Genomic DNA, 11,700 nt, shown 5'->3' with positions numbered 1-11,700 from the left:
AACAGATTCCAACATTTCCCCCCCTCTAATTCGACCCGGTGTCAGTTCCACCCTGGTTTTTAATCCAAACATCTGTATTGGAACAAGATCTCAAGTCCAATGTTCAACAAACATTGGAATTGGAATTGAGATTTACTTTACAGGGTGAATAAGAATAGAAATGGAATGTCTTAGAATATTTCGATTCTTGATTCCGGCAATCCAAACGGACCCTAAGATTGTGTCTATATTTGAAGCAATCTATACGAAGGCTGATTTCGGGCAATCATTTATTAGTTTAGATAGAAAGGAAAGCATGAGATTTCTCCTTCATGCCATGCTAAGGGATTCCTACCTCGAACGGCAGGCACTAGTTAGGCAACACCCCTAATGCCAGGGTGAGGCCAATTGATCATAGGAGCAGTCTAGTTTTGAGTTGAGCCTGCTTATATGATGTTTCGAGTTTGTGCGAGCTAATGAGATGAAATCAAGCAAACATAATACAATAGTTAAATCAAGTGCTCTTAAGCCAATGTCTAATCTCTGACTAACTGCAGCTTATACATTGAGGTAAGAGAAAAGTAAGCATTAAAGAAAAGGAATATGAATTGGTACGCATTGGATATAGTGCTAAACACTCACAGCATAAACATATGTAATTTAATACATGTGCATTTACGTCCTAAATATTTTAGCTCTTCTTTCGCCGATTAAGTCAAAAATCTGAACTACAACTGGTCATTGCCTGGTAACAAACATATAAAAACCTGAACACTCTTTATCAGTGTACTACAGGCTTGAGAGGATGTGCTCTCAATTTTGACAAGTCCAAATTGGCATCAAGCTCTTCATCTAATTCTCCAACAACGCTTCTGCAAAAGTTGAAAATAAGATTAAAAAGAAGGGCCCATTAGAAGGAATAAGAAAAAGGTGGATAAAAATATGAAAAATCTAGAGAGTTAAGATGGCATACATGTTATCACCCCTTAGAATAGACAAGCCTAATACAATTTGTTGAACGCCTTCCTGCAAATGAAGCATTCAAAAAATCAGAGAAGTGGTAAACAGATTAATGGGCAGTGTATGCCAGAACAGAACTCAAAAAATTCACGTGTATTATATGAGAGAAACAGAGTGGAAGACATCTGAAGAGATTGGTAATGATACCATTCATCTACATAGGTTCCTACAAACAAATAGAGAATAAAAACAGGTGTAGAAGCCAACTTTAGACATCGCATATAATGCTCGTAATTTTCTGGATTTCATGTTGGCAATACACAAAATATGATTGAAACCGACAGGCAAAATTTCGAAAATACAAAAAAATGTCAGAAAGGCAGAGAGCTAGAAATGTCGGCATGGGGGCACTAACACAGGATGAAATAAATCCAAATTAGTTAAGATATCAACTTCACAGTTCTTTCTAGGAGCATCAGGTCAATGCGAAACAAGTAGTGTGGAAGATCTTGTGAAAAACAGAAACCAAACACCCAAGAAGAAGCTAGTCCAGCATCACCCAACACATTGAAAGAATCATCTTCAATAATAGGGGGGGTTGGGAGGAACACAAATGGTCGATTTGAGACTCAAGCATCACATGTTATGACCAAGGTTTTAAATTTCGACCGAAATCGAAATTGCTTGAAATCGAAATGTTACAAAATTTACCAAAAAATCAGATTTTTTTAAAAAATGGTACCAAAAAATCAGATTTTTATTCATTATTTAATATTATCCCGAAATTTCAGGGATTTCGCCTGAAATTTTGTCGGGGATAAAATACTATGTTATTTGATTTCGCGAGATTTCGTCTTCGGCTGAAATTTCGGTTTCGGTGAGGACTGAAACGCACTCCGAAACCGAAATTTAAAACCTTGGTTACCACTACAGAAGAATTAAGAGAGCAACAACAACAAATGTGCAATAAGTAACACTTTGGCAAGACCTGACACAGAAAACTCCTCTTTAGTTAATGTGACTGCAATACTTCTTTGTGAAGTATGCTTGAAAAACTCATCAAGGTTTGATGTGACTACAATACTTCTTTGTGAAGTACAGAACTACAGACTTCGAAAGACTAGTCAAAGCATAAACATGTGAAGTCTCCCGGCTTGCCATGAAGAGACTGCATAAGAGGCACCATACTTGCCCTTGAAAGACCAATGAATAAGATGTGACATGAAGTTTTATCTATCAGGAATAAAACTACTCAATTGCATAAATGTCCAAGAATAACAACGCATTCCCCTAGTTCGAGGAAGTCCTTTGACTTTGGATTAGAAACCCAACTCATTATTGAGCTTCCTCTATCAGATGGGTCAATTTGCAGCTACTTCTCAAGAAGGAAAAAAAAAGATACCTTTTTTTGCAACTAGCTAGAGCAACCAAATGACCTCTTCAATTTGTTCCCATCCAAGTGATCCCAACAATGCCAAAGTCCGGGACAAAAATAAATTGGAGCTAAATTAAGAATTTAAAAGGAAACAAAAATGATGAACTAATAGATCTTTGAAAGCTAATTTAAAATTTTAAAAAGGTCCAAAAATGATGAACTACTAGATCTTTGAAAAAAATAAGGTAATTATTCTTTTATTGTTTATCAAAATTTAGAGATCAAGTAACGTATACAGGATGGAACTTAAACAGAGCAAAAGATAGAGAAGTTATTAATAGACAAGATGGCTTATGGTGAAAGGGATTCCAAGGCATAAATTGGCATGGAATGGACGAAACAAGTATTCGAATAAGAAAATGAGAGCATAAATTGTCAATAAGCAGGCAGAACAACAAGACATCCCTATCATGGTAAAGAACAACAATTACAGAAAAATAAAGTAAAATGAAGTAATTAGAAATTATGGTACACGAGAAAATGACTAAATCAACTTAGTTTCACTAGTTGTCGGAAAAGTCATGGCTAGACCCAGCTTTTGCCACGTTTTGTAACTTTTGTCGGGTAGCTTGGCACACCAACACCTCAATTTAAGAATGACAGGTAGACCTTACATTTTAGTTAATATTTAAGATTACAAAGCATACGGGTTTGAGTCCATTTGGAAGGTGCTTTTCGCAAAAACAAGAGTTCAACCACAGCTCACCTACCAGAAACAACGCAAATCTGCCTTTCATTCCCTTGTTTCGACGTGGCACCCAAACACCCACACAAGCACCCCCTGGCGTTTTTTTTTTCGGGAGGGGTGGCAAAAACGCCTTTTGTTTTCCCCTATGTTGCATGGATTCTTTGCCCCCCCATGCCGAATCCGTGTCGACACGTCTCCACATGCGAATCGGACATGGATTCAGGTGGGACACACCCGGATTCTTGTCGTAGCCGCGTCTCGCACGAATCCTGTTTTTTTCGGGCGAATCCGATTCATCGTTGTCTCTTTTCCACACGAATCCTGTTATTTTCGGGCAAATCCGATTCATCGTTGTCTTTTTAAAAATGCGAATCATGTATATTTTTCCTTTAAATGTGTTTTCTTAACTCTTTTTTATATGAAAGCACAACTCGTACTCTTTAATAAAACCCCTAGTGCACAACCCCTTCCTCAATTTTTTCATGAATATATATACATATGCATATACATGCACACACATATATAGACATATTTAAATTTTTAATTTTGAAAATTTTATTTTATTTAAAAATTACCGAATCCGAATCCTACTTTTGGGGGCTTGTCGAATCCAAGCCTCGAATCCGTGTCGGATCCCGACACGCGAATCCGAATCCATGCAACATAGGGTTTCCCCCCTTCATTGGCCCTTGCGGCCGTCCTTAACAAGCCCTCGAGCCTCCTTTCCACCACCTTCCTGAAGCTTGAACTGTTGCCAATGAAGCTTGAGTCGATGTGGCCGTATTTCTCTGATTGAATTGAGAGATAAACCTACTCAACGGAGAGAGCTAAACCCAGTGAGACAGAAGTAGGCGATGGAAGCTAAACATAAGATATTGGACACGGAACCTACTCACAAGAATCTATTGGGGTCTGCTCATTTGTAGGGAACCTACCTTTCCGGAAGGGAAGGTGTGGGTTCTATAACTCTTCAGATTTAGCCAATAATTGATTCAATCACCACACTTTAAAGGAAATGAGTTCCGACTTCAGTTACAATAGCAGGCAAGCGGAAAGACTGAAAAGAAAGGAAATCTAAGCAACAGAACCTTGCCAACTATCTCCATCTCCAAAGCCAAAGATTCAATTTCACTGCTAACCGTAATCTTAAGGCGAGCGCCAAAAAGCTAGCACAAATAGCTCCCACAGAAATGCATGAAAAGCGGTATGGGGCCCCAACCAGGCCACCACTTTGACCATATATGGGTCCGGACGACCCAAGAGTCCGCCACTAGAACCCAACCCTTAAGGGGCTAAGGTCCAAGGTGATGCAACTGCACTTTTGGCAACTTGGAGCCAAGTGATTATATTTGCTAATAGTTACATATATCTTTAGCAACAAATTAGATTTGGAATTCTAAGATCTATTATTAGGCGTTTTATATCATTAGTAGTTTCTATATTTTAGTAGTTTGGAAAGTTTAACCATTAAAAAAAAGTAGTTTGGAAAGTTTACTTTTATTAGGCGTCTATTATTAGAGGTTTTTCTATTTTTTACAGGTTTGGTGGTTATGTTTAGAAGGCTGCTAGATGAGGATTCATATTTATTATAAAAGAGGTATGGGACATTTGAAAGAAGACTTTATTTAATTTTACGAAATAATATATAGAGAAGGGAGAAATATGGACGTTTTCCTTCTATCTTCTTCTCCGATTTGCACTAGTAGGTGTGATTGTCGTTCAAACCTGGTAAAGCGGCCGCACATGTGCAGCCAGGCTATATCACAAGGGGATCGAATTGAGAGGCGATGCTTATGCCTCTTATTTACCTTAGGATTCCCATCATTTGCAGTCTCCAGCGAAGGAGACAAGGGCAAGGCACCGAACATGTTCTACCCTTAACCTCCAAGGAACATTTCATATCGAATCAATGGAAATCAACTAAGAAGAGTTTCTGGTATAAAAGGTGGTCAGTTTCAAGACACAACCATAGAGTGGCTCATCTAACAAACTGAACCGAGTGTCCCGTCGCCTCTTTTTTTTCTACAGTTTGTTTTCTATTTTGAGAAAGACTATGTTTACGGGCCCCTATTAGGAGGGAGAGAGCCGCTATCGTTGATTGCTGGGCAAGTGTCTCAGAATTTACGGTAATATAAATACTCACTGCACAGTTTCCAGCCCCTCTCTTTCCTGTAAAAAATCTAATGCAAAACTACAGCTACTGTCCTGGCAGCATAACTTCAAATAGTTTCTGCTTATAAAAATTTGTTGCAGTCGAGGGCATTATTAATAATAATATTATTATTAAGGAATGCTTAAAATTTAAGTACTAAGAATTTATCAAAACAGCAGACTATTTGAAGTTATAATTTAGAAACAGGAAACTATTTCATAAACTGCATGCGCATGTTGAATAACAAGCACTATCAAGGAAGATAGGCCAAATGTTAATAAATTAAACCCACTTACGGCATTCATCAAGAATATGGATCGCTGAAAATGACAAATGGACAAACCTTTGTGGAGTAGACACGTTCATGAGACTCATCCAGAATGAGATTTGTGGCTTGGTCGAAACCCTTTAAAATTCCCTAAATGAAAATGATGGTCAGTAATACAGCAAGAAAATTGACAAATCAGGAAAAGTGTGAAATTGAAGACTTACCACTATATTGCGCCCATCATTTGTGATAACTGATATTGTTTCTGCACAGAAAAGGTAGGGAAATCAATACCACAGCTGACAAGCAGTAGTCCAGAACCTCAAAAAGAGACTTCCAATTTCCAAGAACCATGTCAAAGCAAAATTTTTAACTTCTAAAAGATTCTTTAAGCCAAAACCATGCTGACCACAAGTCAAAATTAAAACAAAAAGTACTTTTAGTGCCGTATCTAGCCAGTATTCCACACAGTAGATATCCCATTACTGCCAAATCTATCACATAAAATTGTAACAAGCAATCAGAGGATTGATGAGAATCACATACGGTCAACAAGAGACTCAAGTGCAGGGCCACCCGACATTGTGTAATTCCCAAAGTCCCAAGATCGACTGTGTAAGTCCTTTGGTAGAATGGTTGTCACACCTTAACAAATATGACTGCAAAAGAATCACAACAACCAGCAGACCCTGGTTAGATGTGTTTCCATAATTCTAGTTAGCAAGAACCTTAGAACATTGCAAATATGATAATCTGTTCCTCAGAACGATGTACTCAAGATTACCAGTTAGACGTGTTTCCAGAATTATTTACCCATAATTCTAGTTAGCAAGAACTTTAGAACATTACTAACATGAGAATCTGTTCCTCGGAACAAAATCAGAAGATGTATTAAATATTATTATACTCAAGTCAACTAAGCCTTTGTCCCAAACTAGTTGGGGTCGGCTAATGAATCCTTTAGAAAATTTTCATGAAGAAGGTGAAAGGATCTACCCGGTTAATGTATTCAATATTATCAGTAAAAATAATATGCTAAGTATTGGAACATGGAACTGACAGTTACCATAAAATATAATGCCCCACTAAAGGATAATTTCCCACAAGAATAACAATAACTAAAAAGCATTAAATCTGCAGTTTGAAAAATACAACTTTTGGCATTATATCTTATAAAGAATCACGGATAAGCCTCATTTTACCATTTAACACACTGAATAGCAGGTTTCCACAACCAAATATAAAAAGCACGGATGTCAAATGATGAGAGAGAGAGAGAGAGAGAGAGAGAGAGAGGATAAATTTGAATTCTAAAAAAATAAAAAAAATAAAAAAAATAAAAAAAATTTGATATAATAAACTAAAGGCATGTTTGAAAGCTCTGAAAATCTTTCCCTAAAAAACTTTCTCATCGTTTCTCGAGATAGCTCTTTGTGCATTTCCACAGCTTGAGGGATCATGATCATTTAAGGTGTTTCAATGTGAATTACAGAAAATTTCACTGGGTAAGCAACTGCAAGATGAATCACACATCCTCTAGAAGGTGGAGAGAGAGGGAGAGGGAGGGAGCGAGGGGGGGAGGGGGGGGGGGGCGCGTTGGCTCTTTCCTTCCTTCTTTACCATTACAGTGGAAACTTGGACTAGAGTGTTGGAGAAAGCTAGGAGTCTTAAATTGATGGAGGGCTTTATAACGTATGGAGGGCACTAAAATCTTCTTCAGTACGCAGATCAAAAACTTGAAGTTGATTCTCAGAAGTTATAAGGCAATCACTAGGCAACGCATAAACTTTTCTCTGTCGGTTTTGGTGCGAATCCACTTGTGTGGAGGAAAGAGATTTGATGTAATAAAGGGCCTATTTGTAATGCTTAGCTGGTTTCTCTTTGGCTTTGTGTGTTGGAAATCCTACTAGAAGCCTTTGGGATCCTGTCATTGAAAGAGTGGACAGAAGTCTCTCCTTGGATAAAGAGTCTGCTCTCACTTAGTAAGAGAATTACTTTAATCAAGCTGGTGCTTGCTAATTCCTTATTTCCTTATGTCTCTGTTTTGTTGTCCTATTTCTGTCAATAATCTTCACATCAACTTCAAAGAAATTTCTTGTGATGTTGTGAAACAACCAATTCCTCCAAAAGCTAAAGCTGTTAGAGTTGGCATTATTTAATCATTTATACTTTAACAACTCTCACGTGTGGCCCCTCTTTTCCGGGTTGCCTGTGCACGTGGCACATGTGACCCCTTTTTGGGTTGGTGGTCGCGTGGATTATTAATATCAAGGAGTCGTTGGGCTTTGAACCCAGGACCTACCGCGAGGCAGTAGCTCTGATACTATGTGAAACAACCAATTACTCCAAAAGCTTACGCTGTTAGAGATGGTGTTATTCAGACCTAACGATCATGGTGGAATTGGTATCATAAATCTTAGAGCTTTCAACTGTAAAGTATAAAAGATAAATAATGCCTTTCTCCTACAGCTTAAGCTTTTGGCGAAGTTGGTAAGTTAACATGGTATCAGAGCCAAAGGTCTCGAGTTCCAACCTACCGGATAGCAAAAATCCACATGCGATGGTCGGCCCAAAGTGGGACCACATGTGCCACGTGTTTGCCAAGTGGGCCACACGTGCAGGGGAGTGTTAAAGTATAAAAGATAAATAACGCCTTTCTCCAACAGCTTAAGCTTTTGGAGAAGTAGGTAAGTTAACATCAACAACGTGTTGCTTGGCAAATGGCTGTGGAGGTTTGAAGAAGATGTTGATCTGCTTTGGAGAGATGTAATTGTTGAAAAATATGGCATGGGCGATGGGGGTGGAGAACTTGATGGAAAATTATAAATGTTCTGGATTAACAGTTTGGAGAGATATTTTAAAAATTCTCTCCTCAATTTCATGGAGGCAATCACTTTTGAGTGGGATGTGGGAGACGAATAAGACTTTGGTTGGATCTTTGGTGCTGATCGATACCATTTGTTACAGAATTCCTTGATTTGGCTAGAGTAGCTACTGATCAGAATGCTTTAGTGGGCGATTGTTTTGATATGCAGAACAGGAAGGTGGACTGGAAACTTCATTTTCGTAGAAATTTCTTTGATAGAGAGATTGATAGAGTCTTTACCATCACACTGGGGTGCCATTTGTGCCGTGGGTACACAAGAATGAGAAGGATGCTTGGCCGAACCATATTACCATACCTCACAAAGGAAATTCAATATCATTTTTCTATCTATGAAAACCCAATACAGAGGGAAAAAGCACATGTGAATTAGTAACAGGCAAAAATATTTCCATATGAATATTTCCAAGACACAAGTAGCAAAATTGCGTACATGCAAAACTTGAGTTCCAAAGCTCCATAATACTATAATACTTTGACTACCATATGACACTAAAATCAAGGTCCATCAAGTGTGGCACACATGTATGCCACCACTTGTGCTACATCACCATCTCAAATGTATCTATGAAAGTTTCAGTCATTGAAATTTGCAGACAAATGGATAGAATATATGTCTGTTGTGGGACTATACACATGGGATAGCTCATAAGATGACCAGTCTTCATCACCACATTGGGGTGCCATTTGTGCAGTGGGTCCAGGAGGATTGAGAAGGATGCTTGGGCGAATGATATTAGCATTCCTCACAATAGGAACTTTAATATCATTCATCTATTTATGAAAACCCAATACATAAGAAAAAAAAAACATGTGAATTCGTAATAGGCAAAACTATTTTAACAACTAAGAGATTAACAAAGATGACCAAAAATCCAATAGAAACGGTTATATATTCAAATATACCTCAAAAATCATCATACTCATTACTGGAAAAAAAAAAATCCAATCTAAAAGAAACCCTATCGCATTCAGTTGTTCTCGTTCTCTAAAAAACCGAAATTTTATCTAATCGATGAATGAAAACATTGGTTTTTTGCCAAAAAAAAAATCAAAAAAAAAGGAGGAAAAAACGAAATAGAGGAGAGTTTCTACGTACCAGTAGAGAGATATGAGATTGAGAAAGAAAACCCTAGAAAGCGGAGAATAGAGTGTAGATTGTCCGGATTTTCAAATAATGGTTCAAGGGTAAGTTTGTTTTGGGGTTTTTGCAAAAGAAGTCTCCTATTTTTACCTTATTTGCAAAAACAATCTTTTAGTTTGACAATTTACAATTGAAGTCATCACCTTTGAGCTAATTTTACAAGGGAAATGTTATCTGCACTACTGTATTTTGATGAGGGCACTGCTCACTTTATTAAAAGTACGGTATGGCCCCCACCATAGGATGATCCAAACCGTCCATTAGATGGGCCACAACGTAAATCGGTTGTGCCCCAAAAATCATTTCCATAGGTTGATCCTAACCCTCCGATCTGAATGTTAGAGGGTTGATTCTAACCCTCTATAAATCGGAGGGTTAGGATCAACCTATGGAAATAATTTTTGGGGCACAACCTATGTAGACTGTGGCCCATCTAATGGACGGTTTGGATCATCCTATGGTGCGGGCCATACCGTAGGATCAACCTATGGAAATAATTTTTGGGGCACAACCTATGTAGACTGTGGCCCATCTAATGGACGGTTTGGATCATCCTATGGTGCGGGCCATACCGTATTTTGAATAGCTGATAACGTTTCCCTTTTACAAATCTAGTCTTTCTTGCCATCTGACCAAATTACTCGTGGTGGAAATTTTTTTGTTTTTTTGTTTAACTCACTAAGTAACAAAAATATCCTTATACATGCATGGATTTTGGTGGAGATGATGGGCCTCAGTGGATCCATGGGTTTGAGTGAAGTAGGTGGGAGCTACCCTATCAAAACATGGTGCAAAATGGTGTGGCCCCGCACTATGCATGGATTTGGTGGAGATGGTGGGCCCTCTCAGGGGTGTAAAAATGGTAGGTCCCACCATGTGCATAGGTGAGTTTGGGTAGAGATGGCACGGTGTAAAATGGTGGGTCTCTCATGCTATGCATGAGCGTAAAATGGTGGACCTCATGTTTTGTCATTCGTTTTCTTTCCATTGAAATTTGTGCTGAAACTTTTTTCTATGGTTGATTTTTTTTTAACACCTCGAGCCCCATCGTTCTACAACACATTTTTTTGGCAAGGTGGGTGCATTTGGGTTATAGGAATCAGGAATAGGTATTGATATTAAATTCTATTCCTATTTCAATTCACCGGAATGTTATTTTATATTCTAGGGTTTGGGTAAGCAATAGAATTGGGAATTGGTATTAAGTCTATTGACATGTCTACCAGGTTTTTCATTTTTTTCATGTCTTAGAAGCTCGGGGAGAAACATGAACATTGACCAAATCTAGCCTATTTCCACCTCCATTATGTTACGGTCCTTAGTGGGGGCCCACCTATGTATGGGATTGGGTGGGACCCGGCCTGGTATGGGACATGTTTAAAGGGCCTTGCCTAACGCATTCCATCAGCTCTGAAGCTTTTAGCGTATTGGTAAGGTACCTAACATTTGGTATAGAGCCAGGTTCCACATCACGTGTTCGAGTCACGGAAGGGGCGACCTGTGAAAAGGGCTACCTGGAAAGGCCAGAGTGAAAGCCGTCACAGAGTGGCCCACCAAGAACAGCGGATTCAGAAGCGTGGTGGTATGTTACGGTCCTGAGTGGGGGCCCACCTATGTATGGGACTGGGTGGGACCCAGCCTGGTATGGGACAGGTTTAAAGGGCCTTGCCTAATGCGTTCCATCAGCTCTGAAGCTTTTGGCGTATCGGTAAGGTACCTAACATTTTTTAATTTGTTAGGTATGGTATGGGCTGAAGGCGCAACCATGGCGCAAGATCGACGGCTCTGATACCATTTGTTACGTGCGTAACGGAAATAAAAAAACAGAAAATAGAAAGAGAAGGGAAGGGAGGTTGATTCGAGCAACCGGACCTCCTAGTGGTTCAAATCGAGAGGAACCATGACTCTCCTACAAATAAAAAATTGAAAAGAAGATCAAAAGTTGAATCTTGAGCAAGCTATTGTTCGTGTAGAGAAAAGTTTGAGATTTAATGGTGACAAAGATAGCTTTGTCGAATGTTTTGCCAAGAATCTTAATGATTTTTTCAGGCCATTCAATCATTTCATTATTTCAATACAGTGTCATGAAAGATCATATTTCTGTTTGAGTTTGATTGCAGCAAATTTTGAAGGCGAGGTTAAATTGATCGTGACCATTAAGATTTGGGATTCCGGTGGAATAAAGATTTT

The 11,700-nt window shown here is 38.6% G+C and overlaps 1 protein-coding gene across 2 annotated transcripts; it reads right to left on the bottom strand.

The window, feature by feature from the left end:
* Nucleotides 1-456: 456 nt before the first annotated feature.
* Nucleotides 457-9,607, bottom strand: LOC143858288 (sm-like protein LSM8). 2 transcript variants are annotated; one of them, XM_077368936.1, is made up of 6 exons: nucleotides 9,466-9,607; nucleotides 6,029-6,141; nucleotides 5,707-5,747; nucleotides 5,558-5,632; nucleotides 953-1,005; nucleotides 457-851 (listed from the first exon to the last, which is right to left on the bottom strand). In XM_077368936.1, exons 2-6 carry the CDS (start codon nucleotides 6,063-6,065, stop codon nucleotides 761-763), a joined length of 297 nt encoding a protein of 98 aa, XP_077225051.1. In that variant the 5' UTR covers nucleotides 6,066-6,141; nucleotides 9,466-9,607; the 3' UTR covers nucleotides 457-760. The 2 variants fall into 2 exon arrangements, with proteins under 2 accessions (XP_077225051.1, XP_077225052.1); XM_077368937.1 differs by having other exon boundaries at nucleotides 6,029-6,171; nucleotides 9,466-9,566.
* Between the last annotated feature and the right edge of the window lie 2,093 nt (nucleotides 9,608-11,700).

This window comes from Tasmannia lanceolata, unplaced genomic scaffold, assembly GCF_043159265.1.
Source record: "Tasmannia lanceolata isolate RefF3 unplaced genomic scaffold, GAP_Taslan_0.1 ptg000025l, whole genome shotgun sequence".
NCBI classification, from domain to species: Eukaryota; Viridiplantae; Streptophyta; class Magnoliopsida; order Canellales; family Winteraceae; genus Tasmannia; species Tasmannia lanceolata.
Note: the sequence above shows the minus strand (reverse complement) of the source record. Positions and strands in the feature narration are given on the sequence as shown.

Bases quoted from the DNA above. Each gene is read 5' to 3' on its own strand.
- LOC143858288 (XM_077368936.1), bottom strand. From the start codon at position 6,065: ATGTCGGGTGGCCCTGCACTTGAGTCTCTTGTTGACC. The intron at 5,748-6,028 runs GTATGTGATTCT...TTTTCTGTGCAG, and splicing joins ACTTGAGTCTCTTGTTGACC to AAACAATATCAGTTATCACA. The intron at 852-952 runs GTATGCCATCTT...CAACTTTTGCAG, and splicing joins ATTCTAAGGGGTGATAACAT to AAGCGTTGTTGGAGAATTAG.